This window comes from Labrus bergylta, chromosome 3, assembly GCF_963930695.1.
Source record: "Labrus bergylta chromosome 3, fLabBer1.1, whole genome shotgun sequence".
Taxonomy (NCBI): domain Eukaryota; kingdom Metazoa; phylum Chordata; class Actinopteri; order Labriformes; family Labridae; genus Labrus; species Labrus bergylta.
The window spans coordinates 11448393-11475749 of record NC_089197.1 but is presented as its reverse complement, the minus strand read 5'-3'; the positions used below and the strand labels follow the sequence as shown (position 1 = coordinate 11475749).

Below are 27357 nucleotides of genomic sequence, written 5' to 3'. Positions count from 1 at the left end.
CAATCTCAAAGGCAATTGTGACTGTGGCCATTTTTTGGTCCTGGATGTCATAGTGACAAGCAGCCTCTTGAATGTAGAGTTGTAATTTTGACACGAATTGTGATTGTTTCCAGCAGAGATTCATTTTAATTTGTAGGTGCATTGACCAGCTGGTGACCGGAATCAAGATGACTTTTCACCCTCTTTGACTGTGATCGATGACCTACTAGTTCTTGCAAATATATTCAACTCTGGGCCGATCTCAGATTAACACACACTAGCTGAAGGTTTTATGCCAACAGAACAGCTTACATGTCGGCAGTGGGCGGACGTGATGGGCCCATAAGCAGAGACAAGAAAGCTTTGGCCTACTGAAGGAAAACCAAAGAACATTTCCCAGCACTTGCCCCTCTTGCTCATTAGTACCTCTACCAGATTTGTTTTTCATCTGCGCTGACCATTCGTATGTGTGCGCGATCTCTCTCTTTGTCTCTTGCTCCTCAAGAGCAGGGGAAACAGATCAATGCATATGGATCATTGATGGATAGAAAACTAGATCAAATCCATTTGCAGTCGCTAATACCGTTCACTAAGGCAGCGAAAAAAGAAAGATGCAGACATGTAAGAGACTGCAATCAGTCTCCAAATTTCAAAGCAAATGTTACAGTCTGCAATGGTAGTTATTTGATGGGTAATTAAGAGTTATTTCAGGAATCAGGGAAGCAGGTAAGACTTAAGCCACAAGACCTACATTGTACGATTTTAGGTGAAATTATACTTGATTTTTGAGTCGCACACCTCTTAAGTCTGGCCAAATCTCTGCACGCCATTAATTGGTGTTCACTGAGGCACAATGGGCTGATCAGCTGCTCCCATCCAGGCAGATCATTCTCTGGCATGTTTGGGTCGTACAACTGCACACACTCACACAGGGAGAGCAGAGCCACGAGCAGATTCCCAAAATTGTTTACTGTTTGTGTCTGCACAAACTGACAGACAGCGTCTGAAATCACCATGGCAACAGAACCTGTTAAATCTCTCATCCCTCCCTGCGGACCTCCAGCTGACGGGGAATAATTATTATGATTTAGCTGCTAGTAAGCTTGTGTTTAAAGCTGATTCATTGAGTGTGTGTGTGTGTGTGAGCAAATGGGAACATTTTTGTCAGTCTGTGTATTTGAGCCATGCATATGAGACAACTGAAATACACTGATCTGACTCCAGCATCTTTGGGAGTGCTCTATTGACGATTGTGAATGCTCCATCTCAATTGTACTCGTTCAGTTTGAGCTCTCATGAGGTTGAGCCCAACAATCCGGTCGTACAGTGTGAGCACACAAATTGTGAGCTTTGGTCGTGTGTTGTAACAATTCAGTCGTACAGTGTGAGATGACACCATGACTTTATCAACAATCCTACAGTGTCCACATGGCCTTTCCTGATAATGAGAGATGGTCATGTAACCTGGTGCAGTTTTGATTAATAAACATTACATAAATGAATATTGAATATTTGTTTAATAACCAGTTAGCTTACTTAATTCACTTTTTTATTTCCATTACAGTAAGTTTGCAAGAAATGTTTGTTTTTCTGCTGTCAATCATAATTATTTTAAGAAAGAAAAACAGAATCTGACAAACTCCGAATCGGCCTTGAAGTCAGACCTTGGAAATTGGAAATGGCCAAAGAAACTGCCAAAGAAATGGCCTAAGAAACTGCAATCTGGGCATGGCTCGTTAAATTGATTCAATATTTAATACATTTTGAAATTTGGATTGTGTCCTCTATTAGACTTGTCATTTTCTGCCTTCAGCAATTCTCTCCAATGTACTGTAAGGCTCTTTGTTCATCGTATGTAGTCAGTGGAGACAGGGTTTTTTGTGCGGTTGGTTATTAAAATTCTCAGGATTGCAGCCGAATGAATCAAATGATTCTCTCAGACAGATGGAGTGATTCAAATGCGATAAAAGAATCCAGCTTCCCGTGTTTAATACAAAAAAGATCACTTCCTTTTCCTCTTTTAGAGATCCACTTCCCTCCTTTGACCTCATAAAATAAGCGACATTGCATTTCTTCACAGTGTGTTCCTCTCAGTTCAGCATTCAGAGAGCTGCTTAGTAATCCTCTTTTCTTTGAATATTTCTATGCATGTGCAAACAGGACAAAGATGATAAAACTGTGACAACACCTCCGTGAATAAACCATTCTATTAAATCTAATGGAAAAAAAGAATTGCAATTTTTATTTGTATTCATGTACAGTATGAACTACAATCTCAGGTATCAATATTTGAACATCATCCTCAGAGAAATTAGTTGGACTCCTTACAAGCACAGTCTCTTGTGTTTTTTTTTTTCTTCTTTTTTGTTTTTTGTTTTTCGTCATTTTTTTTAACAATTGAAGCACATGTAAAATTATGATCTGAAGATTTTTTTTTTTGCATTATGTTTTTGAAAATATTTTTTTTTGTAGAAATTTATCCATTTGATGATTATTCTCTCCAAAAATGAGAGAGGATGTTCCCCACATACAGTAACCCTCCCCACCCCACCTCCCCCATACATAGACAGTTGGCAGAATAACACACAAGAATTTGATCACCTTGGCTTCGGGTTTTTGCACGAAAATCAAGCTCACTCTGCTGGTATTTCAAGTCCCACCTCCCGCAGCTCCATCTTAATTTCATTCTGGCATTCAAATATCTCGCCCGAATAAAGCCATCCTGCTCAATACCAAAACAGAGATATTCCATTCATTCTGAATCAACTCACAAACCTCATCCCCAAATATATATATATATATATATAAAAAATCTCAACCTTTTTTTCCACTGTAGCCAGCATCAACATTGAATCATTAAGCCACCAAAAGCATTGAAAAGGAATTGAGCATTGAAAAAGTAGTGGAAAGGGAAAGAATGGTTTACTCATTAAAGTCACCATTGATATTCTCGTCATTCAAGTCATTCAGTGACAGGCATACGCACAAAACGTTTCTGTCAGTTGTTGCTGCTCCACTTACAGCCTCGTCTTACATGATCACTGTTATATTTTGTATGTTTTGCTTTGACCGTCTTTGCTCAGCCCGCTATTTTTCATTGTACAAAATGAAAAAAAGTACATTTGAGAGACGAAGAACAGGAGTACAATTTTGTGTGTGACAACGCTCGAATGTGCTCGTGCTAAAAGCTATGGCGGCTGTCTTCACAGAGATGGAAATCAATAAGGCGAGGAGAACTACTGGACAGTAAAATTACAAAATGTTTCAGTCCATGTGGTGATTTATTTCATTTAAGCAACCGAAACAGTGCGCTTCTCCGCAAAGGTGACGTCATTCTTCTGTCCAGTCTCATCAAAACCCTTTGTTTCTATACATTCCACATGAGAGTGTTATTGATAAAGGTCCACATTTGTGAAATCGCCTATGGGAAATTAAAAAGGCCTGTTGCACAGAGACCAAAGCGACAGGCATATCCACCTCTTCTTACTTTCTGCACAAGGTCACTGTTTCCATGGCGACAGTCTGATGGCTAGTTTTGCCTCCTTATTCCTTATCTTTTTTTTCTCTCCTCTGCCTTCATATCTGCAATATCTCTGTTTGAAGACCCCTCATGACCGTTGTGAGCCTGGCTGCACCCCCTCCCCCCCCCCTCCTCCTCCTCACCCACTGTTCTTCACTTTTCATCCTTGCCTCCCCCTTCCTTAAGCCTCCCTCTTTGAAAGGACTAAATGAAAAAGCAGAGCGTAAACAGACTACAGGAGAGACAATTTTTTGATGGCCTATAAATGATGCAACATCAAAGTGTGTGTGTTTTCTCTGACAAAAATGAGACTGTGCAGGGGTCGCTTCAATATCAAAGGCCTCTATCCCCTGTTAGATGTTAGGCACACGGAGAGTGGAAAAGTCTCACGCTGTTTTGTTATCAGCTTTCCTCTGTTAGTCTGCAAATGAACTGCTGATACAGATTAATGAGCTATAACCCATCTCCCCTTATTTTGTTGCAGGATCCTCACTGCTTCACTGGCTATGTTAGCCCCGTCTGCGTTAGCCTGACAGGGTCACACTACATTACAAAGCAGCCTCATTTGCCTCTTTATCTGTATAACAGATGGACTATCAGCGACCAAGCCCGTGTGACCCTGGGGTGATGGCAAGGTAACGCGACACTGAGTGGACGTAGATCATTACTGGGTTAACAGGGAGGCTACGGACCGCAGCCTTATGCTCCCCTTCATTTTCTCAAGCAATATTCTGTAGTCTTGCGGCACATGCCGGCGGATAAAGCGAGACAAATGAGACATGGCGAGGGGTGAGGAACGTGCCCGAGCTAAGTGACAAGGAGGCAATCAAAGACACAGGGAGGACACGCAAGAAAAGGAGAGTGGAGATAAAGCAGAGGGAGGGTAGACAAGGATGATGGAGGATTCAGAGAGAGAGGAGGAGAAGGAGAAGGAGAGAAGCAGTAAAGGCAGAAGAGTATAGGGTAGGTAGGAGGAGTGGAAGCAAGAACTTAGTCTTAATTAAAAAGAGGGATGTATGGCTGTTTAGGAGCCACAGGGGAAATGCACATTTGCTCATTTGGCTGCTTTGCTCCTCAGGCATGCTGGCTTCACTGCGATATCATCCAGAGCAGTGTCATTAAAAGATCTCATTTGGGTTGAATGACAGCTAGAATATGATGGCAATGAGAACAAACCCAATTTGTGTTTTTTGTTTTTCATAAACCTCTGCCCAAAAAGGACAGGATATTTTTCCAGCAAAACGCATGTAAATGTTGATAAATAATACAGCAATGCCCTTCAACAGAGTATTATCTTTAAGAAAAATAATTATAATAAAAGCATTGCATTGATTTTTGTATTAAGTACTTGAGCTGCATGTGATGCATTCTATATTACCCTTTAGTAAACCATTCTTTCCCTTGTGCAGTATTACACAGATAGAGAGAAATAAAATGAGCTAAAAAGCTATCACAAATTGTTTTTCTTCATTTAGCCACTAGACATACTTTTAATAAATAATCTTTGTTTTTGTAAAGACACTTGTTTAAGTATCATATGTCGTCCCTTTGCCAAATGCTGTATTATCGACATTATTGACATCAACTGTGTCAAGTCAATGTCACTTTGATTTATTTTATTTTCATGTTTTGGTCCATTGTACTCCAAGTATGAAACTGCTGATACTGTATATTAAGTCAAATTCAAGATCAGATTTGGGTCTCTTGTACATTGTCTTTTGAGCAGGCTTGAATCAGTAAAGGTTCCTGTGTCGCTGAGCTGTGTATGGTACTGAGCATGGGAGGGTGGTGGTAAGTGCTCTTGTAGGTGTTGTAGTGGTTGTAGTGCTCTAGAGGGGGCAGAGATAGGTGTCTCTCCATGGCAGCGACACCTGCAAGCTCTTCTTCAACAGTGATAACCTCCATGGAGGAGGCAGGCCCATCAGGATCCTGCTGGTTATGCTGCTTCCTCATTTTGTAGAAAATAACCAGCAATACAGCAGCCATAAGCGTGATGGCCACAAAGCAGCCAATGATAATCTTGGTGGTTTTCATCACCTCATCCAGGCCATTGAGGGCTCCCTCGCCATCCAGATCAAGAACTGGAATGGTATAAGTCCGCTCTGTGGTCCTTGTGGAAACAGGAGTACCTTTTGTCGTTGATGATGATACCCAGCCAAATGGGGGAAGCGGCGTTTGGCTATCATCTCCTGGGGTCTCAATGGTCTCCACTGTGACTGTGGTAAAATAGGTCACCCCGCTGTTTTCCACAGAAGTGACGTTAAGCACAGCAGAGGCAGAAATGTTGCCTGCTGTGTTGCTTACCATACAAGTGTAAGTCCCAGTGTCCTGCATTGAGACGCTCGTAAAGTTCAGTGTCCCATCGTTGAGTACAGATAAACGCACCTTATAAGCCCCGTGTGTCACCAACGAACCATTTGGTGTCAGCCAGCTGATGGATGTCAGTGAGCTTGTACGACATTTAAGCTCTGCCCCCATGCCTTCAGTCACATTCAAGTCAGTTGGTGGCTCGACGATGACAGGAATATCACATTGGAAGTAGCTGTGATCCAATTCCCCAATATAGCGACCTTTAAAGGCTGTAGGAGCATGACAACGGGCGCAGCAGCTGGTGTTGGCAGGTACTGCCTCCTTCAGCCACCAGCTGAGCCACAAGATATCACAGTTGCAGTTCCAAGGGTTGTGGTGAAGGTGGACCCGCTCTAGGCGATGCAACGGGGTGAAGAGGTCATGTGGTAGAAAGGTCAGATTGTTGTGTGCCAGGTTGAGCTCCACAAGTGACTGAAGGTCATCAAAAGAATTCCTCTCAATAGTTTGGATCTGAGCATGCATCATCCACAGCTTCTGGAGGTTAGCTAATCCTGTAAAGGAGCTGGGCTTGATAACAGTGATCAGGTTTCCTGACATTTCGAGCTCTTCAAGCCTGACCAAAGGTAAGATATTTGGGATCTCCTTGAGGTTGCACATTCCCAGATTCAGGTAGCGCAAGTTGCTCAAGTCCTTAAAGGCCCCATCAGAAATATAGGAGAGACGTTTGAGCTCACCTAGATCCAGCCTTCGAAGCGAGGGGACTCGGTTGAAGGCATAAGATGGTATACTTTCAATAGGGTTGTTCCGTAACCACAATTCCTTCAGCTTGGACAGGTACTCAAATGCGCCATTGGGGATTGTCGTGAGCCGATTATCAAAGAGCTCCAAGGTGTTAAGACTGGCCAGTCCATTAAAAGCGCCAATTTCAATGCTGCGGATGTGATTCTTGCTCAGCTGGAGTATCTCCAGATGGCGCAGATGTTTGAAACTGTCTACTTTGATGACCTGGATTAGGTTGTCCTGTAGGTTCAGGTAGCGAGTGTTGGTGGAAATGCCATCGGGGACGTCCCGTAGACTGCGGCGGGTGCATATGACTTTACTGAACTGGTTACTGCATGAGCAAACAGAAGGACATGTCTGAGCACGAACCAGCCCAGCCACCACCAGGATCTGAAGGGCCAAGAGCAGCACAAAGAGGGGGTTGGACAGCGCCCCCTTCAGCCTACGACCTCTCATTGTCTGGCGCAGGAGGGAGGAGATCATTGTGTTCAGCATTCATAGTTCATCTGCTGGTTGTGTTCTCTGCAACAAGAAGAAAAAGGGAAAATAATATTTAGTATCTAATAGCAACGGATTGTTGGTGGTAAGCAAAAAAAAGTTTGTGTCAGTTTCTCATCTGTGCCCAGCAGCTGCTTTTGTACATTTTGGATTATTGTAAAATGGGATATTTTTGGCACTTTGATTATTGGTGAGATAAAACAAACCATTTGGAGATCAAAATTTGAGCTCAGGGAATTAAAGAATGGCAGTTTTCTAAGCATTTTAGTAATTATTATTGACACAACTACACAATAATAATCAAGCGATTAATTGATAATCAAAATGTGCATCTGTAGTAGAGTATCCAAGAGGATGCCAAAAGAACAAGAACAAGATTAATTAACAGCTTCAATTAATTGTCAGTAATGCCCATCTGTGGAATTTAACAAGCTTTTTGTTAACTCCCTAACCCTGGATTGTCCCAGATTTCCAGACTTCACAGAAGCTGATGCATCTACTCTAGAGACTGAAAATGAAAAACAAAAAATAAGCATCTGCCACCCGGTTGCGCAGGACCTGTGATTTCCTCATAAGCCACTTACTCATTGGAATCCTGACCCTGGATGTATTAAATACATGAAGCCCTATAGAAGTAGTGCAATCTGTTGATGTCATTTGGACCTATTTTTTGAGGGCAAGAAAAGTCCCTGACACCAAAGCACTACTCTCAGCAAGTGACCCTCTGCAATGCCTCTGAGTGCCAATGAGAGACTTGTACAGAGAACAATCCCTTGCTATCGACATGGCATATAGCTATCTAACCCATGAATAACTTCCACTGGCAATTAAAGAGAAAGATCAACTATCCTTGCCTAATTATGCTATAGCTTATCTTGATGTAAAACACAGCAATTTATCAAAAAAAGTCACTGATTAATGGTACTTGCTGATAACACAATAAGGGTTATCTCAACTTATTACCAAAATATTGTCTTCTTCTTGACACTTTTGATCTGTGATTAATTTCCTGTTGATTTATTGATTCACGATTAATGCTTGTTTTGGTCACAGCATTGCTTTTTACTATTTTATCAAAATCCAATTCATCATCACGTCAAAATCCCTGACATTGTGTGATTCTAGTGTGAGAAGAGGTCAGTTATTGTCCTTGCGCAACTTTAGCACAATTCATTAGTTCCCAAGTCAAGTGGCTAACAAGAATATCATTGCCCAGTTATCTTAGATTAGATTAGATTAGCTCATGCAGCCAAAGTGTTTAGGAATATGCTTGTGTGCTCAAGATAAAAATAGACCAAGACATTCATCCACATACAGTACAGCCTGTACCTCCCACATCCACACATCAGTTTTTACGTGTTGCTGTCAACTCTCATTATTTTCTGGCCACAAAGACGGTAACATAAAAATGTATCAATAGATACTACATATCAAAGATACCATGTATACTGTAAAGTTATAAAACATGGCAGCATTGGGTCATGCCCTGTTGTTAAGTAATGCAGACACCCGTCTTGGGTGCATTCAATGCCTTTGCCAAGAGCAAAGCACTCTTGCTGAGCGCAAAGAGCATTCCCCTCGCCCCCTGAGTCCTTAGTTTTAAGTATTCTCTGTCTCTTTTCAACTCTTCCAGCTCAAGTAATCCGTTAATCATCTCTCTCTGTCAACCTAAGAGCAAGAGGACAGAGTATATTATGACAGGTGTTTTCTAAACTGTGAAAATTGTTAACTGAGGCGGAAATGTTTTCCGTGGAGGAAGAGTAACTGACTTAATCAGTAGAAATGATTCTACATGTGGCTTGGGTTTGCACCAGCCCCTCTGCAACATCGTCAGTGATGTAGGCTGCTGAGAGACAAGCTTCTGCTGGGGAATTAGATTGAATGAAGCACCCTCCCCCCCCCCCCCCCCCCCCTCCGGCAGGAACACATTTTGTCTGGATTGATTTACAGCATTACAACAACCTCGTGCTTCCACCCAAAGAAAGGAAGTTCATTTTCAAGCATGACAGACACACTAGTAGAGATCATTAGCTGTACAGAAAATGTACAGCTGATGTACATGAGATGTAGGTCTCCCTAGCAGTATATAGTTTTGGCCATATGCATTTCTCATTTTAGAAATTTGAATACATTTAACCTCATTACATAAACGGATGGCAAATATTTTGAAAGACAAAATTAGCATCAAACATCATATTTTCCCTTTGCTGGTGCAACACAGTGTGGATTTATCCATCTATGCAAACTCCACATGTTATCATAGCCACTGAAAGCGGTAGCTGCTTACATCTAAAAATCCTGCCAGCCAAATAAAAAACACACCCAACCATTCGTTATTTTCAGCTACTGCACCGGCATCCACTGGCATTATGTCTGACACCACTGTGATTTGCCAAATTCATTTGTTATAATGAGTTTGTTGGGGGGAATGCTGGGGTAACATATGTCTCAATCAGAGGCTGCATAGCAAGGAGAGTGTTGTATAAAGCAGAGTGTTTCAGAGCACTTAACTTGCAATGTCAGAAGATTAGAGTCTTGTCAGTGTTGTGCAACGCTAGCAATGACGTTCTCCTCCGACTAGCAGAATGTGTTAGCTTTTACATTCCCAAACAACAGAGAAACAAACTTGGCATTCAACAACTTACAGTACAAAGGCCTGAATAACAGAAGGTTTATCAATCAAGAAACGAACACCTCTAAAAACACAAAGAATCTCAATTTGAAAATCTCATGATATAATTATGAGAAGGCTATGTCAACACTGCTCCAAACAAGTCCAATTTGAGGAGGATGAGACATCAGTGAGGATGAAACAAAACAAGAATGTTGCATTATTGAACAGCTTGTTTTGCAGTCACATTTTGATTTTAATATTTGTCAAAGCTTGTTGGCATATTTTGCATGTCTCCACAGAGATCTGACAATGAAACTGAACTGTTTTATTAACATTATTCCAACCTATTGACAAAAGGTCCAACATCTCAATTTTCACTTCAATTTTCTGACAGTAACGTTAAGCACAAAGCATGGCTATCTCATATGCGGCACCAGATTCTTATTATAGCGTTGTGTCATGATTTACGAATATTCAGAGAGACATTAACTATTTAAAAAAATTAAAGTATTCATGCAACTTTTATCTTATATTAAAAAAATAATAATAATAATAAAATTAGTTCCCTGCGGTTGGTTAAAATGCGGTAACACCACCAGATGGTGTTGTGATAGAACATTTTTCTGACCGCCATACAAACAAAAGAAGAAGAAAGCCCAAGTGTCAGGCTCCACAGCTGTAGTGTTACAGACTGTAACCAATTTGGCATCAACTAAAATAAAAATCTATTTGACTTAACTATGTTAAGTAAATTCTTTTAAAAAATACACATTTACTTAACGTCAAGTTAAAATTACAGCAATGCTAAATGAGTTAGCTCGTTAATGGGGATTTCCTATTATATGTTAGAATCAAGTGAACAAACTGAGATCTACATCCTGGTCCATGTGTTTCAAAAGTAACTTTTGAATATTAATTTGACTTGATATGCAAATTAGTAACTCCTCAACTGATAGTACTATTTTACACTCACTGCTTAATAAGCGCCTGAAAAGAAGGAGAAGTATATGATAAATTTGAGCTTGTATTTCTTGTCTTCCAACTACTCAAAGCGCTTTTACACCACATTTCAAACCTACTCATTCACACACTGATGACAGAGGTTACAATGTAAAGTGTCCATCAGCATTTACTAATCCCATTCTTACACATTTATACGCCTCCAACGCAGAAGTGGACAAAACTTGGGGTTAAGTGTCTTGCCTGAGAACACATCGGACATCAGGCTTAAGGAGCTGGGGATTGAACCCCTAACCTTTGGGTTAAGAGACGGCTGACTCTACCACTAAGCCATATCAGACCTAAATCCATAGTCTCATTAAATTAAATTAAAGACGATGTTAAACAGTGACGTCCCTGTAAAGAACAGCAAACAAAGAGGTCACACTTTTTGTAATAATTGGGGTTTGGAAAAAACCTCTCATCAAAAGTCACATGTTTATTAGAAACTGACTGATCTCAGCCATTTGCTGCTCATCCCATGAGTGTGAAATTGATAGAGTGGCTGATATGATATCTGGCATCCCTGTCAAAACAATAGAGAAAGAAGCCTGTGGCCTCTAAGAGGGCTGTGTGATGAACGGAATGTCATCTGGCTAATTCAGTTCACACATTACTGATTCATTACATTTGCATACGTTTGCAGCATGTCTTTTTTTTTTTTTTTTTTTTAACCTCGTTTGTGCTGATGTTGTAACCTCACGGGCCATCTGGGTCTTCCAAAGTCTGCTCAGACACAATATGGCTCAGAGACACAGATGGATAACAGGTTGGTTGTGTCTGTGTTTGACATAAGAGCTAATTCATGCATACGCATCTACAGTGTAGACAATGGATAGGGACCACTTCTATACTTATCAGACATCACAAGGCAAGAAAGTCTGTCAAAGGATAAGACTGTGGTGGGTTTCTAGATTGTAATTCTAGATTATTAAAATGGTTAATCTCTCAATTTCCCTACGTCCCACATGGCCACTTTAATGCCGCTGCTTTATTGAAAATAACTAGTTTGCGGATTCTGATGTTTTTTCTTTTACTCCTTTGTAATTCTTTGTGTGCATTTAGCCTGTTCAAATAAGATATATTATGGGATGCATTTAAATAGTTGTTAGTTGTTCCTCTTAAAATGTCACAGGAACATGTCTTACAAACTGCATGTCACTGATATTTCACAGAGACGCTGTGAGACGCCCATAATGTTGACACTTTCCCGTATGTTTGACTCTAAAAAACAAATCAGAGTTTGTCCAACAAGTGGCTTCTTCTCTGAATCAGCAACTAACCGGTTGATGTTTGTGAACAGGGTTGATATCGGCCCATACTGATGTTCAACATACATCATACATCGGTGTAAACTTACTCCATATTATTGCCATATATGGGGAGCCGGTAGCGCAGTGGATAGTACGCTCCATGTACTGAGGCTATAGTCTTCCAAACGGGCAGCCCAGGTTCAAATCCCACTTGTGGCTCCTTTCCAGCATGTTATTCCCCCCTGATTTACAACTCTATCCACTGTCACATCTCTACAATAAAGGCACTAAACCTGTACTGTAAAAAAAATATATATATATATTCCCATACAGCTCGAAGCTGCAGTTAACTTTCACACAATTCATACGTAAAGGGCAATGCTGTGGCCTATTCATGTTTTCATATGGAATAATGGTGCTAATACACGCTCATTGCTTGATTAAAGGATGGAGTGATTGTTTGGCATTGTAGGGTATGTTGATCCAACAGAAAATCCTAGAGTCATGACATCCTGGAGCTAATGATAGATGGTTTGGGGAATATCGAAATGAAGCTTATAGTTAAATAATTTAATTATAAAATGCAGAACATTGTGTGAAGCTCCAGCTTCTCAAACGTGACTTGATTTTATTGGTTTTTATTTCACTTTGTCAAATGTGATATTAAAACAGATATTTTTGGGTTCATTGACTGTTGAGCATTTAAGAAAATGGCTTTTTAACATGTCACCTTTGGCTGTACAATTGGTAATGTAATATTATGAAGAACACAATCGTCTTCATGATAAAAACGGTTAATGAATTGTTAATGAAACAAACAGAAGGTAATGCGGCTCAGACAAAAGCTGATTAAACTAACAAGTACAATGTCATTTTTCATTCTAATAAACAGCAGTCTTGCATTGAGGAAATTGTTATTTGTGGCCTGATAGGATGAATGAACTTTCATGCTCCAGTATAATTACAATGATGAAGAAAATAATCTGTTCAATTAAACAGCTGCATTTCCATAGAGTGGTCTTACAATACAGTATGTGCTTTGATTAAAAAAACAGAATTTGTATGTGCAGGCTGTATGCTGGACTTTTGTTTTGCTCTTTAGTCATTACCTCGTTAGTAGTCTACATGTATGTAAACATCTGAACCATAATTACTTCATTTGTTACGTCTGTAATTTGATTCCATGCCTGTGAACTCCCTTTTGTTTTGCACCAAGAAAAACTAAGACTTTAAATACAACACTTAAAAAATGCGACCTCTTTGTTGCACTGATTGAGCGTGATTGCATGCGTGTAAGCGTGTGTCTCGGGGGGGGTATCAGGGGGTGGCAGTGTTAAAATCTTGCACTTGGGCACATCATAACCAGCGGCCACCGCTGCTACTGTCTCATTCTGACATGCAGTCGGGGAGCGGGCCTCACTCTCTCCGGCTCTGCTACACCTGAAAAAAACAAAAAGGGCAATTCCCCTCCCCCATCTTGGCCTCAGTGCGCAGAGTGCTGGTGTGAGGGAAATAAATCTCGGTGGCTGCTGGTTGCTGCTGACTTATCAGCTGAAGTCTATTCTTTTAACGGGAACAGGAATGATGGCCTTTTTTTTGTTGACCGGACGAGCCCCAGAACAGCTAAAACAAAGTGTTTTTTTTTTTCCCCCTCTTCTTAGGCTCTTTGCGAAGGTGTTGTCCAAAATATATATTTTTTTAGTAGTCACAGACGTGCTTGTTGCAGCCAATTTTAAACTGTGCCTGTAGCTAAGGTAAAATCAGGATGATAAGAGTACTACTCTGTATCTCGTATGTGCAACATAATATAAGAACTGCAGAGATTTATCAACAACAAAAAAATCACCAACTAACGGGGACGGTGCCAGGATTTTATTTCTCCCAGTGCTGAGGTGGAGCTTTACTAATATTTTGGGGTGCTATGAAAAGTAAATTTTCATGAATGCATAGTTACTTTTTAAGTTCTCTCTTTTTTTTTTGTCTTCAAATAATAGCAGACATACGTGAGGGGTCTTAACCGGGACTAGACAGATTTGTGATGAGGCTATAGCGCCTCTAGGTTAAAAATAATTTTGTCAGATAGGCATAACTTCTGTGGGCTCTGTGAAATAGTGATTTTCTTTAAAAAAAACATATTCATATACTTTAAGGTTGAAAAATGATTCATATTCTTCGTTGATGAAAAGAAGTCATTTGCAGCCTCACTCGGTATATTGTCAAGTTAGAAGTGATTGTGTGATCACGTCTGTCATCTCCTCTAGCTGTTAACACCTGAAATATATTCCTATTTGCTTTGACTTTGTATCGTGTGGTGTGGTTGGGAGCATTGTTGTAGAAAAGATGCTTTGAAACAAAAGGCTTTTGGCAGAAGTCACATTTAGTGAGTGTTTGTAACAAGGTGTGTTGGCAGCGTGGCCTCTCTTTGCTCGGCTCTCCTCTGTGAGAAGAATGACAGGCTGCTGCTGCTGCAGTGCTCAGTGGTGTAGGTCACACACAGGAAAAAAAAAAAGATGAAAAGATGACGCAAACCATCTTTTCTGTGTGTGTTTATTTCTTTAGCTACTCCCTGTGACATAGTGGCATACCCAACGAAAAATGGAGAAACATAATTTCATCTCTGAATGAAACCAAATTTAAATAATTTCTCTGGCCTCGATGCCATCATTCAGGCTCAAGTGACGGCAGCCACAATATTTCATCTTCAAGGTAATGAATGTACTATGGGCATCCTGGCAAAAATTGCTGAAATTGAACAGTGTGGAGCCGCACTATTTCATTTTCAGTAGATGCAAGGTAACATATCCTGATTGTACGGGAGACAAAAGCCATGAAACGTTCTATCACGCCATGTTGAAAGGCGTCTGCACGGGGGGGGAGGGGGGGGGGGGCAAAAACAAACGTTTAAGCGAGGTCATGCTATGCTGGAGTGTTTTCTCTCATCTCTGTGAAGATAAAGTGCTTCATGAATGGCTGGCTGCCAAGGGCGTCAGTGTTAGGTGGAATGGATCTCAGCTATAGGGTACATAATGCTATGACAACTGCAAGGACACGAGTGAGAGTATGTGTTAATATTTCATATTTTCATATGCTACATTTTATGCAATTTCCGAGTCATTTTCTCCAGTTCAATAGAACATTGTACTAGAACAATGTAATTGGATTTCTCTCAATGCGCTCAAAGAATGGCTCCATTGGGTCTTTTTAATTTTAAAGCTGCGTTTATTGATTTCTTTGGACACTAGGGGGCACAAAAACAAGCTGACTGATATATTGACCCAAGCATACAGAAAATACTGTTTGCTTGCTATAAGATTGGAAACAATGAGCTCGAAGGGGCTGAAAAAGATTTTTGGAATTGCAGAGTCGGCCATAAATACTCGGTGATCTCTGCCCTGTCTAAGTGTTCGTTTTCATTTTTACAAAGAGTCGTTTCATTTAATGTTAGTTTAAAAATATATTGATACATTTTAAGGGTTGACATGGTTTATATTCCAAAGGTTTAAAGCCTCATAAAGAATATTTATAAAACTTGCACATTAATCCATTTTCCTCAACCATAAAGAATCCCCACAGCCATTTTACACAAAGTATTCCTGGTCATTTATTTCCCAAATTATTCTGATTCTTCTGCTGAGCTTGAGGATAAAAAAAAATGGATCAATTATGATCTTTGACAATTAGAGGAGGAAAGACAGCAATCACTTCCTCCTCATCATGGACCGTGAGAAAAGAGATGGTACGGTTGACCCTCCGACACTGAGCTTGACCTCTTCCATCCCCTCGGGGCAGCAGCGCTCCCAGATGGTACGATCATATTATTGAAAATCATCACAATTTTAGATGACCAGGCCTCATTTTCCTCCAGCCTGCGATGGAATTAGATTAAATTAAAAAGAGAGGCAAAATTGAAAGCAATCAAACTGCCATCTGGAGTTATGTTCATTCAGACAATCAAACCTATAGACACATTTTCATTTGCGATAAGGCAATAAGCTACAGTATGACGTTTGAAAGCAATACAATAGACATTACCGTTAATGAATCCCTTGTTTCTGGTGAGAAATGTAACGTTATTATCATCCATCCAGCCCATTTAACCCACACCATGACCATTCCAATCTTTACTATGAATTCTGTCAACTCTACTTTGTTTGCTCTTGTTTAATGAATGGCTTGGAAATGGCCATCACACTTTGACTCACTTGTGGTAAGTTGTTTAACAGTTAAATATGCAACATTTTAAACATTAATACAATAGAATATATCCTACCTGAATACATGTTTGAGTCATGAGTAAAAAAAAAAAAAATTGACATCTGGGTTTGTTGTTCTCAGCGCTGTGTTCACACTGACTGGACGACTTGTTTATGTTTTTCTCTGAGGCTCAACAACAAGTTTCTTACGTGCGTTTTTTTATCCCTCCATTACCAACCGTTAGCCCTACAACCACATGGGGGGTTAAATTGGGCTGCAGTAGCTCAGTCCGTATGGACTTGGGTCAGGAACCGAAAGGTCACCGGTTCAAGTCCCTGATGATGAGGAGGACGTGATTGCTTTTTTTCCTCCTCTAATTGTTCAAGTCCCGATGCGGATCATAATATGGAAGTTGGTCTGGTAGCTGGAGAGGTGCCAGGGAATTTCCCGAGCACTGCAGAGGTGCCCTTGAGCAAGGCACTGAATACCCAACAGCTCTGGTGTACTCGCTGTGTAGCAGCCCCACTCTCCACTAATGCATGACCAAAGGTCCTGTTTGTGCATGTGTGTATTTCAGTTCTATGTGTGTGTGAGAAGCATGTCTCTCAATAACAGAGGGTAAAAACAGAATTTCCCCTAAGGGATTAATAAAATAAATACAATTCAAAAATTCAGAGGTGCCGTATGTATTGGCGGAGTTTTGTTGCAAGTGTAGAAATGAAGGAGAACCTAAAGACTTTTCAAATTGCAGGGAGTACTTTGTTTGGTCTAAAATACTTTTAATAAAGAACTGAATCATCTTTGGGTTGCATATTTTAGAATAGAGATCAGTCCTACAAATAGCTGCACTCGACGCTGTGATGAGTGGGTTATGTTTTGGTCTGAGAGACAGGTGCTACAGTGCGTCACCTACTGGATTGAAATTAGCATATTGCACTAAAAAACTGGGCTGTAAAAGCCCTTGAAGTAAAGGTTTTAAGTGAAATGATTACTAAATAAAACACATTGCAGCTCTATGACCTAATGTATTTTTGATAAGCATGTATTTTTAAGATAACATAATAATGATTTACAAATACATTCATTTATAAAGCACTTTTAATCAATGTGCTATTTGCAAACATCTGTGGGAGTTGGGATTTGTTGAGTAGGTTTAGCTAGCGTCAAAGCAGGCCTGGGTGCAACATTTAGTTTTTTAAAGGAAAAGCACTTGTATTACCTCTTGTGTTATGGTGTTAAACATTATCGCATTATAGAAGTGTAGAGTTCCTGCATGCTATTTCATGTGCTTTAATTTCAAGGTAAGCAGAGGAAGGTTGCTATCTTGTGCCAATACCGGAGAGAGGGAGAGCGGGAGGGTAAGGAGACACCTTTCAAGTGATAATTCAATTCCTGTTCACGTATTACCTTATGCTGCCTCCATTATGATAATTGCATGGGCTAAATAATCTGCAGGGACCTCCATGTTCAAATGCACTCTGCTCTGCCAAGGCTCTGTCTGCTCTCTGCAAAGGGATTAAGACAGGATGCCCTGGGTGGCAGGCTGACTGAATGCGAGGGCGCTCTTAGTATTCGTGTCACTTGTGTAGCTAACCAATCTGCTCCTATGACTGCGTTTCCTAAAAAGAGATGTGCAAGATCGTCCAATCCTGCAGTGTTGAAGGTTATCACGGCAGAGTGGAGGCTATAGTTGGACTGAAACGCTGCACGGGGAAATCTGGTTGCATGGGGGGGAAATATTAGTAATTGGTTACACAGATAATGACTAATGCTCTCACTGCAAAAACCTGTTCTGTTTTGGTGATTTGAAAACTGTGAAAACACATTCATTGCATAAAGCAGGTGGCAGCTCAGGCTTAGGGAGGTGAGTACACACAGCCAGCAGCAGAGGCAGAATAATGAGCTGCACAGACCCCATAAGCTGCCTTCCTACACTAGTCAAACAGATCCCTGCTTTAGCTGAGGACTTGTGTGATGCGTGAAGTAGGTGAGCAAGCAGCTGTGCGCCAACGTTGCACTGCCAGCGTAAGATTCTGAACGAACTTGTGACACTCATCTTGTTTGAAAGGTTCATTATTAAATATTTAATTAAACAAAAAAAAAAAAAAAGGTTCCACAACCACCGTGATGCCCCTGTTACATTTTATGCCTCATCAGTGGGCCTCTGCTCTTTCCAAATGTGTTAACATATTAGGTAATTTCTTTCAGGTTCACAGGCTGTAGAGAGTGGGCCAGGGAGTCATGTTTTAATGATATCACACGTGAATTTCACATTTTTATGGTTGGGGATAAAAACTAGTTTAGAATGCAATTTGGAGAAGCCATTTATATTTCTGCCCTCCTGTGGCCTATCACTGGCATGTTGGTAATACCTCCAAAAGGCCAAAATGCTGCCATTCATTGTTCATATAGAGAAAGACAACAGTGCTGCATTAAAAAACGACACAATAGCTATGTAGCTTCAATGGCCAGTGTTGGCAGGTTGCCGCTCCCTGCAAAATGCAGAGTGCTCGAAGGGATTAGTTCACTGGAGTGTCCCCTGTTCAGTCACAGCTATTTGCCAATGAATTCTGGCCATTCTAGTTTGCAAATTGACTGAATAGAAGAAGTTGGAGGCGGTTCTCTCCTGAGCTTTTGTTGCTCACGTTGGGGTGACGGGATACTGACAACAGATGGCACCATACGTGGTGGAGTCTTTTGTTCTTTTGTTTAAGGTTGCTGCCCACCAGAGTGCCTCTGTCTCTCACTGGAAATCCGCCCTCTGGATTCTGCCCCTAAGACTATCAGTATGTGAGAAGTCATTAACACATACATACAGTACTAAAGCGTGTGATGCCAAAACCATGTGTCAAGTCTTTAATCCCTGTGTCGACACTGTAAAATGTAGATGCTGTCAACAAAGATTACATGTGTGAAAAAAACAATTTAAAGGTGTATGTGATGTGTAATTATTGTGACATGTGTGTTTTGTCTTGTTAAAAAAATAGGTGATGTTCATTTCTACAATGGTTGGAGCTTTGGCTGTGTTTTTTGTGAAAGTGCCTGGAAAGCTTTGAAAAGGTTTTTTTTTTTTCAGTTATTTGAAGATTGTATTTATACTTGAGCAGAAGTTACAGCAGAAATAAATCAAATAAATACTCCTACACACCCACAAACTTTTCAAATCAATACATGCAAACAGGTACAGCAAGAGTGAAAAGATGTAGGAAGATTATTCTTCACCAAATCCAATCCAAATAAAAACTAGTGAAACGATCAAGTATTGACTGGTCTGGGAAGAAAAACGAAAGTTGACAAGCCGCCCCTACTGCGGTGGCATCTCCCTTCAACAGCTGTGGGTTTGAATGCGAGCCGTCCTAAAAAGTCGAAATGTGTCTACTTTTAACATCATTTTCTATGTCACTCCACCTTTTAGAACAATGTGAAGGACTTCAGGAATAACCTGTGAAGTTTTACAGTCTGAAAAAACCTTAACTCAGTGAAATAACGGGGAGTGCACAACACATTACACACATTGCCTGTGCCGACTGAGATATTCTTCAGAGGTGGATCGAGACCAGACTTTAATAATCATAAGTCGTTCCTGTCCTGGCTAAGTGATTTGTAGGTGGTGCTCAGTGGTTAATCACCAGGTGATTGATGATCTCATATATAACGTGTTAATCGTGTAATCATCACTGACCAGCTGCATTAGCTAAAGAAAATTTGCTTAATAAATATCTACAGAAAGGTATTTCACAATGCAACTAGTCTGTGAGGACTCAAATCTGCAGTTAATGGATGAAGCTAGCCAGCTTGTAGATTGTGACAGCAACCTAGCTCTTTAAAAAAATGGAAAGGGATCTGTTATCTGTGGCTGTCGAAGCTCTGAAATAGTCTGCCAGTCATGACGTTTGAAGTGAGTGAAATGATTAGATGGCTGACCTGTTTCCCTACCTGCCCGCATACCTTCATGTGCACACAAGCTAATACTGGTATTAGTACTGGTAATAAGGTATAGTTAGTCACAGAATAGAATGGCAGAGAAAGGGAGTTAGCGATGGCAACCATCACTGCAATTATGTGCTTCACGCTTTATTTCCGTCTCCTCCTGCTCCATAAGTGAGACATTGCATGTGTGTTTGTTTTGGACAGCGTAGCTTTGACATTTTTCTGATTATATAGTGGCATATTCTCACTGGTTGTTGCAAAGTTTCCCACCCAGGCTTGAGCTAACATTGGCTTTTCTGGGGGCAGGCGGTAGTGAGTGTGTGGGGGGGGGGGAGAGGAGGTGGGTACTGAAGGGGGTTGTAGAAGCAATAAAAATAAATAAAAGCAAAGGAGAAACTCCTCCTGTCTTTCCTCGCCATGCCTGGAGCAGCGTCCTGACTTCTCCTGACTGTTAGCATTAATTTATAATGGTGAGCTTCTTTAATTTAAAACTGGACGCTACTGTCTCGATGCAACAGTGATGGATTACAAAGCTTGAGACGCCAGGTTGAGTTCAGATGTGTATCGACTCTGAGGCCGGGCTCCAGCTCTCATAATCTTGTTTGGAGTCTGAAAAAAGCTGAACAGAAAAAAAAAAAAAGAAGAACAATAGATGAAAGCTGAAAGAAAACCTAGCCTTTGTGTAGTTAATGGTCCTCACCGTATGAATTGGCCTATATAGTCTGAAAGCACACAGCATCTAGTTATGCTTCTATAAGTGTGCACCTGTGAGAATATAAGTAGGCTGTTCATGCATAATTGCTTTTATGCAAACATCAACTGAAAGCATTAAAATATGCACTAAGAAATACAATGCACTCACATGAATTAATATGCCATTCTGCTTTGTAAATGGAGCACAAGGAGACAAGATTTTTTTTTAAATATTGTTCAACTTCTAAAACATAAATACTCTGCAGCAAAATAAGGTCTAAGGTGGAACTGTTAATTACAATTTAAACTGTGAAATGAACACACATATACTCCCATTAGGATTATATTTAATCCTGCAGTAGCAACACACAGAGTAAGAATTGCGTACAGTAGAAGGCTTCATATCTTGCCAAAGGATTAAATGCAGGCTAAACCCTTCTTTCCCAAATCGCTTAACCGACTTGAAAAAAGTGATAACGATATGATACTCCTATTGATCCCTGCAGTGAAACTCTCTTTTTACTTTGCTCCCTCCAGGGAGGTCAGAGTGATGGGTCATCTTCACACAGCGCGTCCCCTGAGCTCTGCAGTGAGTCAGTGGGGAATCACTGACTTGCTCAAGGGCAGGACAAGAGCAACGTGCACATTACAAGCGCTTTCCTGTGTGCCTACAATGGGAGGCTCTGAAATGTCTCCTACTTAGAATATCTTCAAAAGAAATGTCCAACGTAAGACACAAAGCCTCGAGAAGTAGGAAAAGATTTTTTATTTGAAGGGGATGTAAGGAGAGTGCCATTAGGCTGTCCCACTTGTAAAGGCAATCTTTTCACCTATTTCTTATATAGAGCAGAAAGAACAATGGGTACTTTTCAACTACTCTTCTTGAACTTTATCCCTGCCAGGTTATGGGGGGTCTGAGGAGCGTGCCACCGAGGAGGTTTGGCAAAGCGTTTAAGTGTGTGAACGTGCATGTGTGTAATCTGACATTGATAGACACAGAGTCCGACTCAGACTCCTCTTATCCCAAAACTTTGAGAACTCCTGGGAAGAGCTTCATCTGTTTGTAACATGCAGAAAGCAGAACTCAGCTTTCACATCTCAGCAATGCAGTTGACTGTCTCTATGTGACGGACGTGCCTGTTTGTTTAGCTTGTAGTCTAACATCAGAGAGTTGTCTGAAATCGACGTCATCAAGGGGCGAGCTCAAGGCAAATTTACTGCATGTGCTGAATGTAGGCTGCCAAACCCAATCACAAGGTGTAAACTGTACCAGCATTCCGGAAATGGATTTCTTAATTGGCTGAACAGGACAGTGACAGATGCACAGATATAACATAAAGTGAAGAAATAAAGGACATTTATGCGTTTCTTTTGGAGTGGCGGGAGGTGTATGGTAGGGGAAACACTGGGTGATGTCACAGTGGCTACATCCATGGTGTGCCCTTCACCTCAGCTGGAGCTTGGCTTCTGTGCAGCATGAGTTACGGTTGCGATCTACCAGCTATACTAGCCAGCTTAGACAGAGAATGCGTGACATGGAAAACTCTGGGTTTAGGTTTAGTGTGCCTGAGTTACTCAATAAGCCTTCAAAGTACACACCTCTGAAGCCACTAGAGGTAGGAAGTGTCTTATAAAGAGCAATAGTAGAACCTTAGCAATGCTCCACTCTATGTATTTCGCTCGCCAACTGTTGATATTATAGGACATTATACATTCTTTTCATAATGCACTTAGTCCATCCCACTGCACAGATTCACAGGGAGAAAATTAAATTCCTTTCGACCAGATTACTATAATTATCTACCTCCACATGAAGGGTGAGCAGAGGATTAAGGCCTGTGTAAAAATAACCACTATCAAATATATTTGGACTCGATAAATGAAAGCCGTAGAGGAGACATTTTCTCAGCGGTGTGATTTAGATTTTTTTTATTTTCCTCCTCCCCTCCTCTTTTCTTTTTTTTTTTTTTTCTTTTTTTCCCTCTGTCTGTTAATCTGCTTTGATACTCCAGCAGCCAATGCATGACGCTCGGTGGGAGAGCGTCTTAAAGTCAGTCAGAAATCAAAGCAGAGGAAATGCAATTATACAAGTGGCAGTCAACAATTTAGAAAAAAGATGGATGAACACTGTAAACACGGTCTCTCATAAAGGCTTAGATCTACCAAGAGGATCACAAATCATCACTCTGAGCCATCTTGTTCTGCTCGCGCAAAGGTCGTTCGGTAGGCCTAGAATTTGTTGCAACACGGCCGTTATGGTCTTCTCTAACTTTGTGTTGCACATTGATGATGATAATGATGATCCTTATGTCTTAACAGGATGCTGTTGGTGGAAAATTGTATTATCTTTTATCATCTGCCAACTGCTGAGCTGACTAGCACCGGCTGTGCTAGGTACGGGGGTCGTGTTCGTTTTCTCGCCGCTGATGGCTGATTGATTGCTTCCATCCAGTGTTGACAGCTTACAGTAGGTAGTCTATCTTGTTTTTCTTTCATGTTAATGGCGAGAAGTCTCAGCTGGCATGCTAATAAACTGTTAAGGATTGGTGTTTCGCCAAGTAATGTTTTCAGCTCAAAAAATGTTTTCAGCTCAAAAAATGTGCCAGTCGGCTTGTCCTTGTTTTGTCCTTGGGTTTTTATTTTGTACGTTGTATTTTTTTTTAAGGTTTTACACTTCACAAGCAAATTATAATTCAAGACAACAACAGTAGTATATTGTTATACCACAATAAATCAAATACTAGTATCACCCTTGTGCAGAACACAGGATGACATTGAATAAGCTGCTTCCTGAGGCATTAAAAAAACAAACATTTTTCGTCATTTTAAAAGATGGCAATATGAATTTCATCCAGGAAACAGTCAATTCTGATGTAATTGTTGCATATTGAAACATTTTAGGGAGGAATTAACTTTGAGCACTCAAGCAGCAGCCTCCATCTAACATGTGAGCTTTCTTGTCTAACTTTCAAATCTCGCCAGCTGTTTTCCATTTAAAAAAAAAAATAAAACAAGGTCACTCATTTTACCTTTGTGAATCGTGCTGTGGTTGTAAATGTGCATTAAATCCGCTGCTCCACGCTCCACCCATCCTGCTGCACTGCATGTTTGTTTTCACAGTTGAACCTGTTAACCTTAGGCTCTAATCCGGAGTTAACATTACCCCGGGTTATCGTTACATGTTTGACACTGTTTATATTTAGTCGTGGTTCGCCTGAGGCGGAGCTGTCCGGACACTATGCTGCTTATTATTGTTCGTCTTCGGTTGCTATTGTTTTCTCCCCTTTCACAAACAATTATTCACGTCAGACGTTGAGCTTGTTTGACACCAGGCCGTGTATTTTTATTTGTTCACTAATGTGCACTTTATAGAGTCAATTATTACTGAATATGTGCACAAAATTACACGTTTATTTTGGCCCTAAGCGAATATCAGTCAGCCTATTGTGTTCAAGTTGTCCTACATATGAGGAATGTGTGAGACATTATGTAAATTTCCTGTGTGGCTTCATGAATCGATTATGTCTTTTCATACTAATGCTAGCTGAAACACATTTGTAAACATGAAAGCGTTGTGTTTATGGTTGTTTAATGTCAAATGTGCTGCAAGGGGAGGCTGCAGCTTCCTAATGTTGCAGCTTCTTTGGTTATCAGTACAAATATTCTGTTCATGCTCTTTTACAGTTCATTGAATGCTTTAACATGCATGTGTGTTTTACCCTTTTTTTCAGGCTGTCTACTCCTTTTTTCAAACGGTCTAAATGAAGCTGAAGGCGTCAAAGGTAAGATGATTTTGTCCAGCTGTTACACTTGTTCATCAAAATACCTCATAGTTGGGCTGATATGAACTCTGTTGGGTAAGAAGGTCTACCTACTTCCAACTAAATGAGATCAATCAATCAATCAATCTTACATAGTATCTCAAGAAACTTTACAAAAAGAGCACATGTGCGTCGTACTCTTAGTTATATTATTTACAAAGACCTGACATTAATGCAGCCTGAGCTCAGCACTAAGCAACATTTAGCAAAACTACAGTTACATGTATTTTTTATGTACTTATTATTTAAGTGAGTCAATACATAAAATAATCCTGATCCAAAAGAAGTTGCAGCATTGTGAAAATGTAAGGAGAAAGAAATACATCTTTGGCATCTAGTCATCTAGTCATGTTAAACAGCACCTGGCAGGATAGGAGGCAGCTGAATGGTTGCAGCACTTTGAGTCTAAGACAAATGTCTCCAAGGGGACAATGAAGTGTATCGACTTTATTACCGGTAATAAGACAAAAAGAAATGTTGGTTTTGTAAATATGCACTCATGCAGAATTTGATGCTTTCACATTTTATTTTATCACTTTGTTTTAAATACCTTTTTTTGAATTGGGGTTGTATCTTGCTGTCCTGTTAAACCCAAGATAAATGGCTGATTTTTATGAAACTACCCAAACACCCCTGGATGATGTTGCGTGACACTATAAGGTAATCCATTGCTACATGTTATTCTCCACCAATAATGTAACTTTTTTTTTAGACCAGCAATTGTAATACCTTGGGGCTAGCAGTAACTAGCTATGAAACAACATTGGCATAATATCACCTTTCTCAAATCATGACATTGTGAAAAAGCATTGGTAATGTATACATCTAACAAATAAGAAGCCAAAATATCTGTGTCAGGGTGCAGGTTGACCCTCTGGTAAGTTTGGGGCGTCCCCTGTACAGAGGCTAACCTCTGGTTTGAGTTTGAGCCTTGGTTCCTTTCCCCCATCATGTCATTCCCCACTCTCTCTTTCTACCAGACTTCCTACTTCGCAAAATAGATTATCTCGTCAATGCACACTACATGACAAGTTCATCAGCTATTGCACACATATATAAATCATGGTAGCTTTAAATAATGGAATACACATGACACAATGTATAGTGATACTGTCAACAAATGCATTTTTTATTTGGTACTTGTTGCATTCAGTGCCTTGGGGGCCTTGCGCCTTTCCCATCATGCACTGGGTGAGAACCATCCTAGACAGGTCACCAATATGTCACCGCGCTAACACATATAGACAGGCAAACACATTCACACCTACGGGCACTTCCACTTCATCTAACCTGCCGTGTTTGCACTGAGGGAGGAGAGAGGAGCCAATGGGACATAATGCAGACACAAGGCTCATATGTAGAGAAAAAAAAAATCCACCAAGAGCCTTTATATTTTCTCCCAAGGTGGCTAGAAAGATGAATCACTCAGCCATATGCTTGTAGTATTACATATATTTCCCCATATTTGTAGATTTTTGCCCTCACTCCATGGAATTTGAAGTTGTACACAGAGAGTACACACAGTACATTGTGTCACTCCATCTCACTTTGCATGTCTGCAGCTCCACTGCACCTTAATCCTCCAGCTTTTTCACTCTTCTTTTTTTTTTTTTTTTTTCCTCGAAGCACCTTTCTCCTTCCTCTCCCTCCTCGCTCCCCTGAGAACCGCTATCTGTCTACCCCTCTATCCCGGAGCCTTTCTCTGTCCCCGGCTCGTTCTCGACTCTCATCACTAAATAATTCCTTACAGAGGAAAATCTAATCAAATCTCAGGGAGAGTGAGAAAAAGCAGATGTGGGAAAGAAATTGTGTGTGTGAATCAGACTTGGAAAGGAGGAGAGGAGGAGGCGGGGGGGGGGGGGGGGGGGGGGGACTAAAAAAAGACAGAATCAGAAAGCAACATTGGCAGTTCAGTGTGTGTGTGTGTGTGTGAGGGGGTAAGAGTGAGGGAGAGAATTGCAAGTGCATTAGCAGTCAGAGCACTTAGTGTGAGGAATCCATTCATTATTCATTAGCTAATTCACCATGTATAGTAATTAAAATCAGGGCCTGCTCCAAAATGGAAAGAGCAATGATAGACCGGTTTTCTGTGTATAATATTTAGGAGGCTTGTTTTTCAGAACTCATGCTTCAGGTTTTTATAAATCGTGTTTATGTGTTTAAAGTGTGCAACTTGCTGTCAGGAGTCTTCTGGTGCGGTAAGCACATGGGGTGAGATCTTTCTGACACCGGAATGAATCCCAAATAGAATTATGCAAATGAGAACCATGACCTATAAATAAACAAGAAAGAGTTGCATATTTATCAAACTCTATATGCGGGGGAAATGGCTAATTAGTAGGATATACATCTAATAATCAAAGCTAAGGTTGCACATTTGCATACTTTCTAGAAAGATTTTCACTTGTTGTATTGCACCCGGTTTATAAATTCAGACAGACTGAGCCTGCAACTTAAACAGTGCACACAAACTCATCACTCCCTGTTTAAAAAAAAACAAACAGGGGCATATTCATTTGATCCTGGAAACGCCACAGGAGCAAAAAAAAAAATGTCATGTCAATTAATTACAAACTAAAATAGGCCGTGCTGATCATCCCCCTGTTCAGTCTGGGGAGAGAGAGAGAGAGAGAGAGAAAAAAAAAGGTGGTTGTTTGAGCTATATTTGAACAACAAAGTTGCTTGTTTTGGCCTTGTTCTGACAGCAGTGGGAAAGGTTGGAGTCAGAGTAATTCCGGAGTTTGTGTGTGTCTGTGATGTGCCTGT

The 27357-nt window shown here is 40.5% G+C and overlaps 1 protein-coding gene across 1 annotated transcript in view; it reads right to left on the bottom strand.

Moving 5' to 3' along the window:
- Window positions 1-2193: 2193 nt before the first annotated feature.
- lrrc4cb (leucine rich repeat containing 4C, genome duplicate b) overlaps window positions 2194-27357 on the bottom strand; it is a 51570-nt gene continuing 26406 nt past the window's right edge. Inside the window, exon 2 of the mRNA XM_065952662.1 lies at window positions 2194-7111. Coding sequence (XP_065808734.1) covers window positions 5189-7084 — 1896 coding nt within the window. The 5' untranslated portion in view covers window positions 7085-7111 and the 3' untranslated portion in view covers window positions 2194-5188. The remainder of the gene's footprint in view (window positions 7112-27357) is intronic.